The sequence below is a fragment of the Chiloscyllium plagiosum genome, unplaced genomic scaffold (genome assembly GCF_037043375.1).
Source record: "Chiloscyllium plagiosum isolate Xiang-an unplaced genomic scaffold, Cpla_swu_hap1 HiC_scaffold_15, whole genome shotgun sequence".
NCBI lineage: Eukaryota > Metazoa > Chordata > Chondrichthyes > Orectolobiformes > Hemiscylliidae > Chiloscyllium > Chiloscyllium plagiosum.
The window spans coordinates 69,314,877-69,330,536 of NW_028270153.1; the positions used below are offsets into that span (position 1 = coordinate 69,314,877).

Here is a 15,660-nt window from a genome sequence, read left to right on the forward strand (position 1 = left end):
TCTGATCTCCAGCATCTGCAGTCCTCACTTTCTCCTAGTATGTGTGTTGGTGCTGGATTTAGGAATGGTTAATGAATTGAAAGTCTCTTCCAGATCCAATGCTATAGATGTTTGGGATTGTCTCTGTCTATTTCCTAATGGACATGGCATCTTAGTCCAAGCCTGAGTTGGTTACTTCATTCAGAGAGATCATCAGTTGCCGAGGGTAAGAAGCAGGACGATGGTGGGGGTGAGATCTAGCGAAGATTGGAGTTTCTAAGATTGGTCTGGGTTCATTGAGGCAATGTAGAGAGTTCTACGTTGTATTTAAGCTATGCTGTGATTAACTGGAAATAGTTGGTGCTGTTGTATTTGAATCTGGAGTTTCAGATTCAGACGCAGGGACAATACTCACTGGATTGCAGGACTTATGGAGGGATATGTAATGGTCATATTCAGAGTGTGAAGTAGAGCTAAGGATGTCTGTTGTCGGGGAACTAAGGTGAGGAAGCTGTTGCCCAAGAATTTACATTTGGAGAAATACAGAGTTTGTCGGGAGTTGTAGGATTCAGGACTTTACAGAAATAATGAAGATCAGGGCTGGGAAAGTGGTTAAACACCAGGATAAGAATTTGAAGTGTTGGGGACTTGGAGCCAATGTAGGTTCAGCAAGGCAACAGTCATCTTGGGGTTCTCTGGTGTAGGATATGAGTGTTATTGAATCATATACAGTAATGGCCCAGTTAGCTATAGTACATTTTAGTCTGTGCTGACAATAATGATGAGTCTTTTCCAACACTACATTAAAGTCTATCAGCATGTCATTCTAATCCTCATATACTTCAATTACAATTCCATATTCTAATGACTCTGATTGTCAGACCTTTCTGCTGAATTACTCATTAGGTTCATTAATAACTGGCTTTGATTCCTGATCTCTCGTTTTGGATCCTTCACAAGTGGAAACATCAATAGAGCTTTGTATGTGCTGGGTCTCGCAGAAGGTGGAGGTTGAGAAGCCAGACAAGATAATATTAGAATGGTCATATCGGCAGAGGTAATGGTGGAGGTGACCGAGGTCTGAAGTCAAATTAGTTGGTCTTTGTGGTTGAATGGAAGTGGAATTGGAAGCTGGTTTTGAGATCAGGTGGTGTGCCAACATTTGGTCAAACTGAGGCTGCAGATGGACTCTGTGATCAGGGGGCTGAATTTTTTTGGGAGCAGCTGAAGCCAATCACTTTGTTGGGCTTATGAAGCAGTGACAAAGTCCCTGCCCCTGGACTGGGAGGCCCAAGCTCAAGTCCCACCTACTCCAGAGATGTGTAATATATCTGAACAGATTAATTTGAAAAATAATAGATTACATTTTTAAAAAGTCTTTAACTGAAACAAATTGTTTAGCAAATAGTCTGGAACATTGACTAAGCAGAGAATTTGAGGGAGTTGGTGGAAAAATTGTTATCTATCTGAAAATGTAACTAAATCTGTCAAGTCTAATCCACAGCTGTTAAGTTTCTAGGTACACAGTGTAAAGTTAGCAAAAGCTTGCTGTATGTGACAGTGTTTGGTAAAGGAATGCTTACCTTCTCCAGATAATTTGAGAGTGTTCCATTTGATAAATGGACATTTACGTTCTGACAAAGATGGTTTAGTTCTTTGTGCAGTATTAGACAATCTTAACCAGAAACCCTGTCTGTTTGGGAAAACTTAATAAAACTCTTGACCATTTAGATTAGATTAGATTAGATTAGATTACATTACAGTGTGGAAACAGGCCCTTTGGCCCAACAAGTCCACACCGCCCTGCCGAAGCGCAACCCATCCATACCCCTACATTTACCCCTTACCTAACATTACGGGCAATGTAGCATGGCCAATTCACCTGACCTGCACATCTTTGGACTGTGGGAGGAAACCGGAGCACCCGGAGGAAACCCACGCAGACACGGGGAGAACGTGCAAACTCCACACAGTCAGTCGCCTGAGGCGGGAATTGAACCCGGGTCTCTGGCGATGTGAGGCAGCAGTGCTAGCCACCGTGACGCCCACTTTAATGTTCAGTTCAACATTTAAGCTCGTCTGCTACTACAGTGCAGAGGGAGTGCTGTCCTCGTGGTTTCTGTTTTTCAGATCAGCTGCGAAACTGAGCAATGGAGGAAGAATGGGGGATATTAAGGCTGGCATGCCTCTCTCAACCAAGAACATCAAAGAATTGATTTAATGAGTCATTTATGTGGTGCTGCATGTGGAATCTCACTGTTTGCCAGGTGGCTCCTACCTATGTTTGCCCATATGATAGTAACTGCACCTGAAATGTCATTCAGTATTGGTGGAGCACTTGTGATGTTTCGGAGAGATGTGATAAGTTGTGATCTCAATACAAGTCTTTGACAAGCATCAGATGCTATTGTTGCTGGTGAGCCTCTCTGTGTGGAGCTTTTTAGGTTAAAGTGCAGTGATTAATTATTAAAATGTTATTGCAGGTTTTATTCTCCAGGTGAATTCACCTAGTTTACACTGGCTCAGTAAACCCCCCTGCCCCGCCAACCACATTTATCAATTGCATAGATTAACTAACCTACCGTCACGAGGAGTGCTCCTTCCACCCTTCTCTGCATTATAATGAATCATCCTGGAATTAATGTTGTCATGCAGTTTAATTTTGTTTCCTGCAGATAATCTGAGCTGGCTGCTCTTGGCCAGTGAACTTGGTGTAACTGCACTGACGCATGGTTATAGTCCTTACTGGGGATGTTGCTTTCTGTTAACTTACAATCTGTTATGTGTTTTTTACTCACTGTTCTGATCTGACCACTTGTGTCTGTTTCCTCTGTTCTGGTCTCCCTGGTTGACTGGGGTCTGATGGTTGCTGCCAATCGCTGCAGGAGTTGGATGAGGTACTGTCCAATTTATCATTTGTAAACTACAAATGGGCGAACGTTTTGGTGCTAAGGCCCAATTTAGTCTTGTGTTGAGAATTCACCTTTAACAGGAATTTTTAAATGACTGCAAATCTTTACTTTGTTTCAATACTCCCTCTTCTATCATTAATCCTCTTTGATATAAAACATTGCAATCTCTCATTTAAAATATCAAATGAAAATTCTCTGGTGGATCGACAGTTTACTGTGTTTGACAGCAGAGGATGCCCAGTGTGGTCTTATACCCTATAACATGGTTTAGTAGAGTGTACTGAAATATTTGACATGCCCCCATTGTGTTGTTTGCTCCTGAGTTAGTATTATTTTGAATCAAATCATTTGCCAGGACTTGTCCACTTAGAAACTGACGTTCAGTAGCAGCAATATATACTAGCTACAAGATGCACTGCAGAAATTCACTAAAGATCCTTAGACAGATCCTTCCAAACCCATGACCACATCCACCCAAAAGGACTACGGCAGCAGATGTAACATGGGAACCATCATCTACAAGTTCCCCTGCAAGCTACTCCCCATCCTGAGTTGGAAATATATCGCTGTTTCTTCTCTGTTTGGTCAGAATTCTGCGATTCCCTCACTAAGGGCATTGTGGGTCAACCTACAGCATGTAGACTGGTAGTGGCTAGCTCTGGGCAATAAAATGCCAGCCGGATAGAGATGTCCATGTCCCATGAGTGAACAAAAAAGACACTGCCCAAGTTTGTCATGCTGAATTGAGACCTAAGCGTGTGCACTCAGCTGTTCTTACTCATTGAATATAGTCCTGTTTTATTCATTGCAGAATTCTGCAGCTAGAGCCTCTGGTATCTAATCCCACACATTCTTTATCCTGCTCTTGCTCAGTTACACAGGTAGCCCAGCTCTCAGCAAGATAGCTTTCACAGCTTTGTCCTTATTTCTAAGTCAGTTTGTGGTCTTACAGTCTTTTCTCATGATCCTCTGCCACGCCAGCTGTATCCTCTCCCCCTGACTTTGATTAACCACTCGCCCTAGCTCTGTCTGCTCCATTAGAGGCCAGTCAGTGGCAGCATCCCCTTCTGAGTTTCTCCCTTAGTCGTCATTTCTCTCTCCTTGATCAGCAACTTCAAGGATCTTCTATTTGATAATGTTCCCAAATACCCCCGGCCCGGGTATGTTATTAGACAATAGGTGCAGGAGTAGGCCATTCTGCCCTTCGAGCCAGCACCACCATTCATTATGATCATGGCTGATCATCCTCCATCAGTATCCTGTTCCTGCCTTATCCCCATAACCCTTGATTCCACAATCCTTAAAAGCTCTATCCAACTCTTTCTTGAAAGTATCCAGAGACTGGGCCTCCACAGCCTTCTGGGGCAGAACATTCCATACACCCCCTACTCTCTGGGTGAAGAAGTTTCTCCTCAACTCTGTTCTAAGTGGCCTACCCTTTATTTTTAAACTGTGTCCTTTGGTTTGGGACTCACCCATCAGCGGAAACATGTTTCCTGCCTCCAGAGTGTCCAATCCTTTAATAATCTTATACATCTCAATCAGATCCCCTCTCAGTCTTCTAAACTCAAATGTATACAAGCCTGGTCAGTCCAATCTTTCAACATAAGACAGTCCTGCCATTTCGGGAATTGACCTCGTGAACCTACTCTGCACTCCCTCAATAGCCAGAATGTCTTTCCTCAAATTTGGAGACCAAACCTACACACAATATTCCAGGTGCGGTCTCACCAGGACCCTGTACAGCTGCAGAAGGACCTCTTTGCTTCTATACTCAATTCCTCTTGTTATGAAGGCCAGCATGCTATTAGCTTTCTTCACTGCCTGCTGTACCTGCATGCTTGCTTTCCTTGACTGATGTACAAGAACACCTAGATCTCGTTGTACTGCCCCTTTACCTAACTTGACTCCATTTAGGTAGTAATCTGCCTTCCTGTTCTTGCCACCAAAGTGGATAACCACACATTTATCCACATTAAACTGCATCTGCCATGCATCCGTCCACTCACCTAGCCTGGCCAGGTCACCCTGTAATCTTCTAACATCCTCCTCACATTTCACCCTACCACCTAGCTTTGTATCATCAGCAAATTTGCTAATATTACTTTTAATACCTTCATCTATATCATTAATTGTATTGTAAAACGCTGCGGTCCCAGCACTGATCCCTGCAGTACCCCACTGGTCACCGCCTGCCATTCCGAAAGGGAGCCGTTTATCACTACTCTTTGTTTCCTGTCAGCCAACCAATTTTCAATCCAAGTCAGTATTTTGCCCCCAATGCCATGTGCCCTAATTTTGCTCACTAACCTCCTTTGTGGGACTTTATCAAAGGCTTTCTGAAAGTCCAGGTACACTACATCCACTGGATCTCCCTTGTCTATCTTCAGAGTTACATTTTCAAAAAATTCCAGAAGATTAGTCAAGCATGATTTCCCCTTTATAAATTCACGCTGACTCTGACCTATCCTGTTACTGCTATCCAGATGTCGTAATTTCATCCTTTATAATTGACTCCAGCATCTTTCCCACCACTGAGGTCAGACTAACTGGTCTATAATTCCCTGTTTTCGCTCTCCCTCCTTTCATAAAAAGTGGGACAACATTAGCCACCCTCCAATCCGCAGGAACTGATCCTGAATCTAGAGTGAGAGGTGTCTGGCTGCTAAAACCAACAGAGTGTACATTCTTCCCATGCGTGCCTCTTCCCTGAAATTCTATCAGTATTTCTTTTCTTGGTTTACATTTTGAGTGTGGCATGTCCTTGAGTATAACCTGTTTGCTGCTGGCTGTTTCATTAGAGTAGCCTCATTGTGCAGTGGCTGCCTTCTGTACTGCATTGTATATCACAAATATTTGATTGGGCCCTTGATTTTGCCTTGTGGGGTCAGCAAGGTGTTTGAGCAGCATGGCTGAAAATGTGTTGCTGGAAAAGTGCAGCAGGTCAAGCAGCATCCAAGGAGCAGGAGAATCGATGTTTCGGGCATAAGCCCTTCTTCAGGGCTTGAGCAGCATAGACAGTAAAAGTCGAAAAGTATGGCACTGGAAAAGCACAGCCAGTCAGGCGGTATCCGAGGGGCAGGAGAATCGATGTTCCGGGCATAAGCCCTTTATCAGGAATGTGTGTGTAGGGCGGGGTGGGTGTGGGAGGAGTTGGGGTGAGGGGAGGGAGGGGAAAGGGGGCTGAGAGTTAAATAGGAGGATGGGAGTGAGGCTGGGGGGAAAGTAGCTGGGAAGGCGATATGTCGATGCAGGTGGGGTGGGGGTGATGGTGATAGGTCGAAGCAGATAGGTGGGAAGGAAGATGGACAGGTGGGAAAGTTCAAGAAGGCGGTGCCAAGTTGGGGGGTTGGATCTGGGATATGGTGGGGGGAGGGGAGATGAGCAAATTGGTGAAATCGATGTTGATGCTGTGTGGATGGATTCTCAAGATGGAAGATGAGACATTCTTCCTCTGGGCTTCAGATAGCTAGGATTTGGTGTTGAAGGAGGCCCATTACTCGTATGTCCTTAGTGGATCGGAGGGGGATTTGAGGTGATTGGCCCCAGGGCAGTGGGGTTGTTTGGTTCATGTGTCCCTGAGATGTTCTCTGAAATGTTCTGCGAGTTGGCGTCCTATTTCCCAATGTAGAGGAGACCACATCGAAAGCAACAGGCACAGTAGATGAGACAGCAAAAGACCATAAATTGGCAGGGTCAGTCTGAGTCTTTGAATGAAAACCATGAGGTGGTGGTGGACTCTTAATTCACTGTGTCAGGGAATGCAGGGATATTTCACTGGATCGCTTGACTGGCGATTTCATCCCTGCTGGCCTGTCCACACTTGGAGTACTGGGTGTAGTTCTGTTTAATCTATTTTTCTGATCAATGCCTTCAGCATCATTATTCTAGAGGTGTGGGAAATGTACTTGGTGTGATTGCTTACTGTATTCAAATATGGTTGGAGAGAAGTTGTGGAACAACGCTCCATTTTCTCCACCAGATATAATGGTGTAACTTTGAGTGTGCCGTCAACCAAGCTGTCTGCTAACCGGGGTGTCACTGTCTTCAATTGGGCAAGTTCACCTTGTGGGTTTTGGGAGTGTAGCAGAAACCTTTCTTTGAGCTGGCACAGTTGAAATGTTGTAGCAGAAATTGCCTGACCAGTGAAGCCTGAATCATTGCCCTGGTTCCACACCTCAAGATTTACTGTGCATCCAGTATTTTCTGTTTCCCCCTTCAAAGCCTATGAAAGTATCAGCCAACATTGAAATGAGAAACAAAGTAGCTATTCTGTATGTGGGGAAAACTGCATAGTTTGGCACTTTTTGTGCAACAGCTTTAGGTTCTTAAATTAAAGGACCTGATTAACAATTTGACATGGCCTGGTGCCCCTACTTTCTTATTCACTCTTGGGATATGGGTATCACAGATTATGCCAGCATTTATTGTCCATTCCAGATTGCCGTGGAGAAGGTGTAGAAACGCCCACAACTCTGTTAGGGAGGTATTCTGGGATTTTGACCCAGTGATACTGAAGCAATAACGATGTATTTCCAGGTTAGGATGGTGAGGGGAACCTGCAAGTGGTGGTGTTCCCATGTATCTGCTGCTCCTGTTCTCCTACCTGGTTGAGAAAGCAGGTTTTGAAGGTGTTGTTAGAGGAGCTTTGGTGAGTTACTGCGGTTCATCTTGTAGATGTTACACACTACTGTCTCTGCGCATCACGAGTGAGAAACCGAATGTTGAAGTTGTTAGATGTGTTGCTTTATCCTGTATGTTAGGTAAAAATAATGACAGCAGATGCTGGAAACCAGATTTTGGATTAGTGGTGCTGGAAGAGCACAGCAATTCAGGCAGCATCCGAGCAGCAAAATCGATGTTTCGGGCAAAAGCGCTCTGCTAGGAGGCGTCCAGTCTCCCCAATGTAGAGGAGGCCGCATCAGGAGCAACGGATGCAATAAATCAGGAATAAAGGCAGAGAGCCTGAAGCGTGGAGAGATAAGCTAGAGGAGGGTGGAGGTGGGGAGAAAGTAGCATGGAGTACAATAGGTGAGTAGAGGTGGGGATGAAGGTGATAGGTCAGGGAGGAGGGTGGAGTGGATAGGTGGAAAAGAAGATAGGCAGGTCGGACAAGTCATGGGGACAGTGCTGAGCTGGAAGTTTGGAACTAGGGTGCAGTGGGGGACGGGGAAATGAGGAAACTGTTGAAGTCCACATTGATGCCTGGGGTTGAAGTGTTCCGAGGCGGAAGATGAGGCGTTCTTCCTCCAGGCGTTTGGTGGTGAGGGAGTGGCGGTGAAGGAGGCCCAGGACCTCCATGTCCTCGGCAGAGTGGGAAGGGGAGTTGAAATGTTGGGCCACAGGGCGGTGTGGTTGATTGGTGCGGGTGTCCCGGAGATTTTCCCTAAAGCGCTCTGCTAGGAGGCGTCCACTCTCCCCAATGTAGAGGAGACCACATCAGGAGCAACGGATACAATAAATGATATTGGTGGATATGGAAGGCAAAACTTTGATGGATGTGGAAGGCTCCTTTAGAGCCTTGGATAGAGGTGAGGGGGGAGTGTGGGTGCAGGTTTTGCAGTTCCTGCGGTGGCAGGGGAAGGTGCCAGGACGGGAGGGTGGGTTGTAGGGGGGGGCGTGGACCTGACCAGATAGTCACGGAGGAACCGGTCTTTGCGGAACGCGGAGAGGGGTGGGTAGGGAAATATATCCCTGGTGGTGGGGTCTGTTTGGAGGTGGCGGAAATGTCAGCGGATGATTTGGTTTATGCGAAGGTTGGTAGGGTGGAAGGTGAGCACCAGGGGTGTTCTGTCCTTGTTACGGTTGGAGGGGTGGGGTCTGAGGGCGGAGGTGCGGGATGTGGACGAGATGTATTGGAGGGCATCTTTAACCACGTGGGAAGGGAAATTGTGGTCTCTAGAGAAGGAGGCCATCTGGTGTATTCTGTGGTGGAACTGGTCCTCCTGGGAGCAGATCTGGCGGAGGCGGAGGAATTGGGAATACGGGATGGCATTTTTGCAAGAGGTAGGGTGGGAAGAGGTGTAATCCAGGTAGCTGTGGGAGTCGGTGGGTTTGTAAAAAATGTCAGTGTCAAGTCGGTTGTTTTTACCTTTATCCTGTATGTTGTTAGAGCTGCACCCATCCAGACAACTGGAGAGTATTCTGTCCCCTCCTGAGATGTGCCTTGTTGATTGTGAACTGGCTTTGGGGAAGCAGGAGGCAAGGTATGCAGAATTCCTAGCCTCAGACCTTCTGTTGCAGCCACTGTATTTATATAGCTAGCAGAGTTCAATTTTTGGTGAATTGTAACTCCCAGAGTATTGTTAATAGGATTTAGTGATGGTAATGCCATTGAACATCAAAGGGTGATGCTTAGATTCTCTTGTGGGGATAGTCATTGTCTTACACTTAAACGGCATAAGTGTTACCTACCGCTTCTCAGCCCAAACCTGGATAATGTCCAGATCTTGTTGCGTTTGAACAGAGACTGCTTCAATATCTGAGGAGTCACAAATGTGCTGAACTTTGAGCAATCATTGGTGAACATCCCCAGTTCTTACCTAATGATGGAGGGAAAGTCATTGAAGATGGTTGGGCTGAGGACACTAGCCGAGACACTAGGTAGACAACTCCTGTCGAGATGTCCTGGAGCTGAGATTACTGACCAACAATCACAACTATCTTCCTGAGTGCCAGGTATGACTCCATCTAGTGGTGAGACATCCCCCAATTGCCATTACTCCAGTTTTGTTTGGGCTGCTTGCTGCCACACTCATTCATTGATGTCAAGGGCAGTCACTCCTACCCTGGAATTCTGCCCATGTTTGAACTAAGGCTGTAATGAGGTCAGGAGCTGAATGGCCCTGACAGAACCCAAACTGAGTATCATCTGCTACTGGCTAGCACTATTGGTGATTCCTTTCATGACTTTGGTGATGTTGGAGAGTAAATTGATAGGATAGTAGCTGACCAGGTAGGATTTGTCCTGCTTTTTGTGCACAGGACATACGTAGGCAATTTTCCACATTGCCAGGTAGATGTCAGTGTACTGGAACAGCTTGCTTAGGGTGCAGCAAGTTCTAGAGCACAGAAGTTTGGTGTTTCTACAGGATTGTTTGGAGGGTTTACAGCCTTTGCAGCTCGCATATGGAGTGCGTCAAATTAGTTGAAGACTGATATTTGTGATGTTGGGGAGCTCTGGAGTAGGCAGAAATGGATCATCCACTCAGCACTTCTGGCAGAAGATTATTGTAAGTGCTCAAGTTTTATCTTCTGCACTGATGTGCTGCCACTCCACCCCATGCAAAAAAAAAATTGAGCATGGGGATGTTTGTGGAGTTGTCATCTCCTTCAGTCAGTTTTTTTTTTTAACCACCATTCATATCTAGATGTGGCAGACCTAATCTGATCCATTGGTTTTGGGATTGCATACCCATGTTGCATGCTGTGTGGCACTCCAAGGGTCCTGTGTCCTAGCTTCAGCAGATTGATGCCTCATTTTTATACAGCCTCCTGCACTCCTTATTCAGCTCTGTTTGATGTCATGGTAAAGTGAGGGATGTGTCTGGCTATGAGGTTACAGATTGTGGCTGAATATAATGCTGCTGCTAATCGCCCATGGCACCTCTTGAGTTGCTAGATCTATTCAAAGTTATTCCCATTTATGGCAGTGATAATGCCATAGAACCTGCTGGAGGGCATCCTCAATATGAACCAGGTCATCTCCTCTGCCCTGAAGCTCTTCCGCTCCACCCTCCTTTCTGTCCTATCACCTTCATCCCCACCTCTATCCACCTATTGTACTCTCAGCTAGCTTCTCCCCAGCCCCACCTTCCTCCCATTCATCTCTCCACCCCAGAGGCTCCCTGCCTTCATTCCTGATGAAGGGCTTATGCCCGAAACGCCGATTTTCCTGCTCTTTGGATGCTGCCTGACCTGCTGTGCTTTTCCAGCACCATTCTAATCTAGACCCATTCTCAATATGAAGAAAGGGCATCATCTCCACAGTGGCAAGATGTTGGCCTCACTTCTACCAATACTGTTATAAGTAGACTTGTGAAGATATGGTCAATTTGCTTTTCCCTCTTGTTGTTTCCCTCACTACCTATCAAATATCTAGTGTAATAACGCTGTCCTTTATGACCCATTGTTATTGGTCTGGAGTCAAATACAGGCGAGACCAGTGAAGAACAGCAGCTTTCCTTCCCAAAGGGCATTAGTAAGCCAATGGGTTTTATGACAATCGACAAAGCATGATCGCCATTAGTTTTTAATTCCAGATCATTTAGTGAATTCAGATTTCATCATCTGCCTTGGTGGGATTCGAATCTAAGTTTTCCAGAATATCAGCTTGGTGATCTGGATTACTAGTCTGGTGACGTTCTTCTATTCCTCCTCAGTATCTGGAGATGTGCAACTAGAAGATGATGTTGGATTGCTATATAGAAGGAGTACATTGACTGTTGTGTTTGTCTTGTTGACAGATAGCTGATGATCGTATGGCATTGGTGTCTGGGATCAGTCTGGATCCAGAAGCTGCCATTGGCGTAACTAAGAAACTGCCTCCAAAGTGGGTGGATGGAGTGGAGCAGGTAAGTGGCTAGCACATTTCTGGGTAACACAGTCTGTACAGGGGATGTTGGGGACTTCCCCAATTTCACTGTGGAAGTTGGATCGGTATTAAGGATGTTGTACATGGTTGGGGATTGTCCAAGAGTCCCTTCAGTCAGTAAGTGTTTGATGGTAAGAGTTGAGCTTATAGATGATGACCAGATAGAACAGGCGTCCCTATCATCAGATGTGGATCTTGGGGGAAGGTTTTTCTGGCACAGTATGGGCAAGCTCTCTAAAATCAAATTCCGGCAGATAGATGGACGAAAGTGAGGCTTCCCGCAATCAGAGTCTGGGTCTTTGTGGTGGTAAGAAATGGGGAGATTCTCTGTATCCGTTGCTTGGGGTTGCATTCTATATGACTTTCTGTGACCAATAGCAACAATATATTATATATTACCTTCAACATTGTAAACTAGGTGTATCATAGGCATCCTGTAAGATAAAGGTTAATTCCAAGTCATATAAGGAGATATGTAGACAAGGAACTGCAAACTTGGTCAATATGGCAGGTTTTGGGGAACAGCTTAAAGGAACCGGAGATGCAGTAGTGGAGAATTTAGAGATTTCCAGTACTTAGTCCTAGGCAGGTGAAGTCACAGCTGCCAGTGGTACTGTGGTGAAAAAGAAGGTGAGAGGGCAGAACTGAAGGAGCAGAGTCCTCCGAGAGACATGGGGCTGGTGGACGTTGCTGAATTGGAGTGGAATGAGATCATGGAGAAATTTGAATGCAGGGGTAAGATTTTTTTAAAATGCGAGATGTTTGTGGAAATAGTGAGGTCAGTGAGTAGAGGGATGATAAAAGAAATGGGAGGTGTTGTGAGCCAGAATCCTGGCAGTACGGTGTTGGATGAGTTGAAGCTTACATAATGTGGATAAAGAGAGGCCAGCCAGCAGAGCATTCGGAGACAAAAGCAGAAAATGCTGGGAGACATGAAGGCTGCGGGGTCCCCGAGCGGATAATGAGATGGATTCAGAAAGTTATGCTCACAGGGAACAAAACACATGGGGCAAGTGGGCAGAGGCAGAAAAGGGGAAGGATATCAGTCTGGGTGAAATAGACAGTTCTAGGGATGAAAAGCAGTCAGAAGCTGAGTTCAGGGTAAAATAGAACATAAAGATATAATCAATCTGGTTCAACTTAGGACAATGACAGGGGTGGGAGCATAGCTGATGGCAGAAGCCGAAAGCTTCAATGGCTTTCACCTTTCCATAATGCTTAATCAGCAAGCGTTTCTGTTTGTGTAGCATTGGAAGTCAGACAAGTAGTATGAGAAATAAGAGACAATTCAGAGCTCAAGAGAGATGGTGATGAGGTAGAGCTGGGTATTGTCAGTGTTAACTTGGAACCTGGTGTGTCTTTGTATGATGTTGCTGAGAGACGTGTAGATGTGATATCGGGGGACACCAGAGACAATAGTACAGGAACTGGAAGAGAAGCCATTACTAGTGAGTTGTCATCTGTAACTGGCTCAATAAGAACGGATCAAGGTGAGGGCAGTTTCACTCAGCTAGGAAGCAGTGGAGAGGTATTGGAGGGGGATGTTGAAACTAATGTGTCAAAAGATTGTCAGCAGATTGAGGAGTATAGGTAAGGATCATTTACCTGTGTTATATTCACTTGGGTCATAATTTGGGATGTCAGTAAGGGCTGTTTCAGAACGAGGTCATAGATAGCAACCTGAGGATCAAATCAGTGTATCTGTCAAAATCCATCAGATTAAGATTTTAGTATGTGTTTTTAATTCTTTTTCTTCTTTCAGATTCAGTTTGACATCACCAGAATAAAACAGAAGATGAAGGAGCTGGCTGGTTTACATGACAAGTATCTGAACCGGCCAACACTGGATGACAGCAGTGAGGAGGAGCATGCGATAGAAATCACCACACAGGAAATAACACAGGTCTGGAATCCTTCTGCAGTGAGGTGGCATCAATAAGAGTGGAGGGATCTGGCAGTCAGAAAGGGTGTATATCCTCTGCTTTAATCAGAAATTAACTATAGAATTTTAGGCATCACTCCGTCTGTAAAATCAGTACTAATTCTTCTCCCCTTGAGCCATCTATTCATTGCTGGTTTTTTTTGATGCATCCTATTTGTCAGGCAGCCCACTGGAGGCTGGCTGTATGAAATTATTCCAGGCTGCGTTAGGTAAAGTTTTGATGGCCAAAGGAATAAGCTGCTATGTGGGCAGACAGGAAAATGAAGTTGAAATCACAACTCAAAGGGCTAAATGGCCTGTTATCGCACCCAAGTGCTTTGCTCTATATGTTCCTTTCCAACATTATGAGCATAACTTCAGGATTGCTGACTGCTGCTGGAGCTTTGTTGGCTGCATTTGGATGGCTTGCTTCACTCGTATAGTAGAGTCGCATCTTGTATTTTGCCGCTGCACATCTGCATTACTCAAAAATCCTGCCAAGCTCATTTTAATTTACAGTCTCGGCTACCAGAATGGTGAGCAGCAACAGACCGCACAGTTTCCAGCACAGGAGCAGCCCATTTGACCTAACAGGCATTTGACAGCATTAATGTTCCACTTAAGCCTCCTGCCACTCTATTTATTTTGATATCCTCTTAGTTATAGAGATGCACAGCATGGAAACAGACCCTTTGGTCCAACTCGTCCATGCCGACCAGAAATCCCAACCCAATCTAGTCCTACTTGCCAGCACCCGCCCATATCCCTCCAAACTCTTCCTTTTTGTATATCTATCCAGATGCTTTTTAAATGCTGGAATTCTACCAGCCACCACCACTTCCTCTGGCAGCTCATTCCATACGCATACCACCCTCTGCATGAAAATGTTGCCCCTAAGGTCTCTTTTATATCTTCCCCCTCTCACCCTAAACCTATGCCCTCTAGTTCTGGACTCCCCCACCCCAGAGAAAAGACTTTGTCTATTTACTCTCTTCATGACTCTCTCCTATTCTTTTCTTCCAGGTCTACTTAAGGAGAATTTAGTTAAGTGCATCGTTGCTATTCAGATTCTATGTTCTCACTACTTTCTGGATGAAGAGGTTTCTTCAGAATTCCTTATTGCTGGGTATCCTATAATAATGGCCTGAAGTTTTGCACTTTCCCACAGTTTTAAAGCCTTTTATTAGATCACCACTTCGCCTTTTTTTCCAAAAGGAAAGAGACCAATTCTATATATACTTGCCTAATGGCTATGGCAATGCATTTTGAAATACTTCAAATAAATTTTAACACTTCTCTCAGTGCTCTAAACCTTTATGTAATAAGGCATCCAGAAGTGTATGCATTACCCTAAATGTGGTGTAACTAGAACTGGCTGGCAGATAGGAAACAGCAGGAACAAACCGATAATTTTCTGAGTGGCAGTCAGTGACTAATTAGGTCAGTGCTTGGATCCCAGCTACTCCATATGTATTAATGATTTAGATGAGGCAACCAGTGGATGGTGTTTACTGGGGCTCTCAAGGCTTGAGATAAGGTCCCATGTTGAGTAGCATATAAAAGTAAAGTGCATAGAATGGGGTAATGTACTGTCAGTTATAGGGAACTAGTTGGTAAACAGGAAACAAGGAATAGGCATAAACAAGTCATTTTCTGAGTGGCAGCCTGTGTCTAGTTGGGTTCTGCAGGAATCAGTGTTTTTACCGTAGCTAATCACAAAATGGAGATGCCAGTGTTGGACTGGGGTGGGCAAAGTCAGAGGTCAAACAACACCAGGTTCTAGTTTAGCAGGAAACTACAAACTTTCGGAGCGCTGCTCCTTCGTCAGGTGAAGTCACTGGAGCAGTGCTGCAAAAGCTTGTGATTTCAAATAAACAAAGAACAAAGAAAATTACAGCACAGGAACAGGCCCTTCAGCTCTCCAAGCCTGCGCCGATCCAGATTCTCTATCTAAACCTATCGCCTATTTTCTAAAGATCTGTATCCCTTTTCTCCCTGCCCATTCATGTATGTGTCTAGATACCTCTTAAATGACACTATCATTCCTGCTTCTACCACCTCCGCTGGCAACACATTCCAGACCCACACCAACCTCTGCATAAAGAACTTTCCACGCTTATCTCCCCTAATCCGTTCCCCCCTCACTTTGGACTCGTGACCCCTAGTAATTGAGTCCTCCACTGTGGGGGGAGAAAGCTTCTTGCTATCCACCCTGTCTATACCTCTCATGATTTTGTAGACCTCACTCAGGTTCC

The 15,660-nt window shown here is 45.1% G+C and overlaps 1 protein-coding gene and 1 long non-coding RNA gene across 4 annotated transcripts in view; one reads left to right on the forward strand and one right to left on the reverse strand.

The window, feature by feature from the left end:
• The window catches only part of LOC148147680 (uncharacterized), a 320,610-nt gene that overhangs the window by 288,416 nt on the left and 16,534 nt on the right, over positions 1-15,660 (reverse strand). The gene's annotated exons all lie outside the window — the stretch shown is intronic.
• stx16 (syntaxin 16) overlaps positions 1-15,660 on the forward strand; it is a 57,543-nt gene that overhangs the window by 7,072 nt on the left and 34,811 nt on the right. For all 3 annotated transcript variants that reach the window (XM_043710083.2, XM_087995014.1, XM_043710081.2), the window contains exons 2-3: positions 11,357-11,464; positions 13,247-13,387. In XM_043710083.2, coding sequence (XP_043566018.1) covers positions 11,357-11,464; positions 13,247-13,387 — 249 coding nt within the window. The remainder of the gene's footprint in view (positions 1-11,356; positions 11,465-13,246; positions 13,388-15,660) is intronic.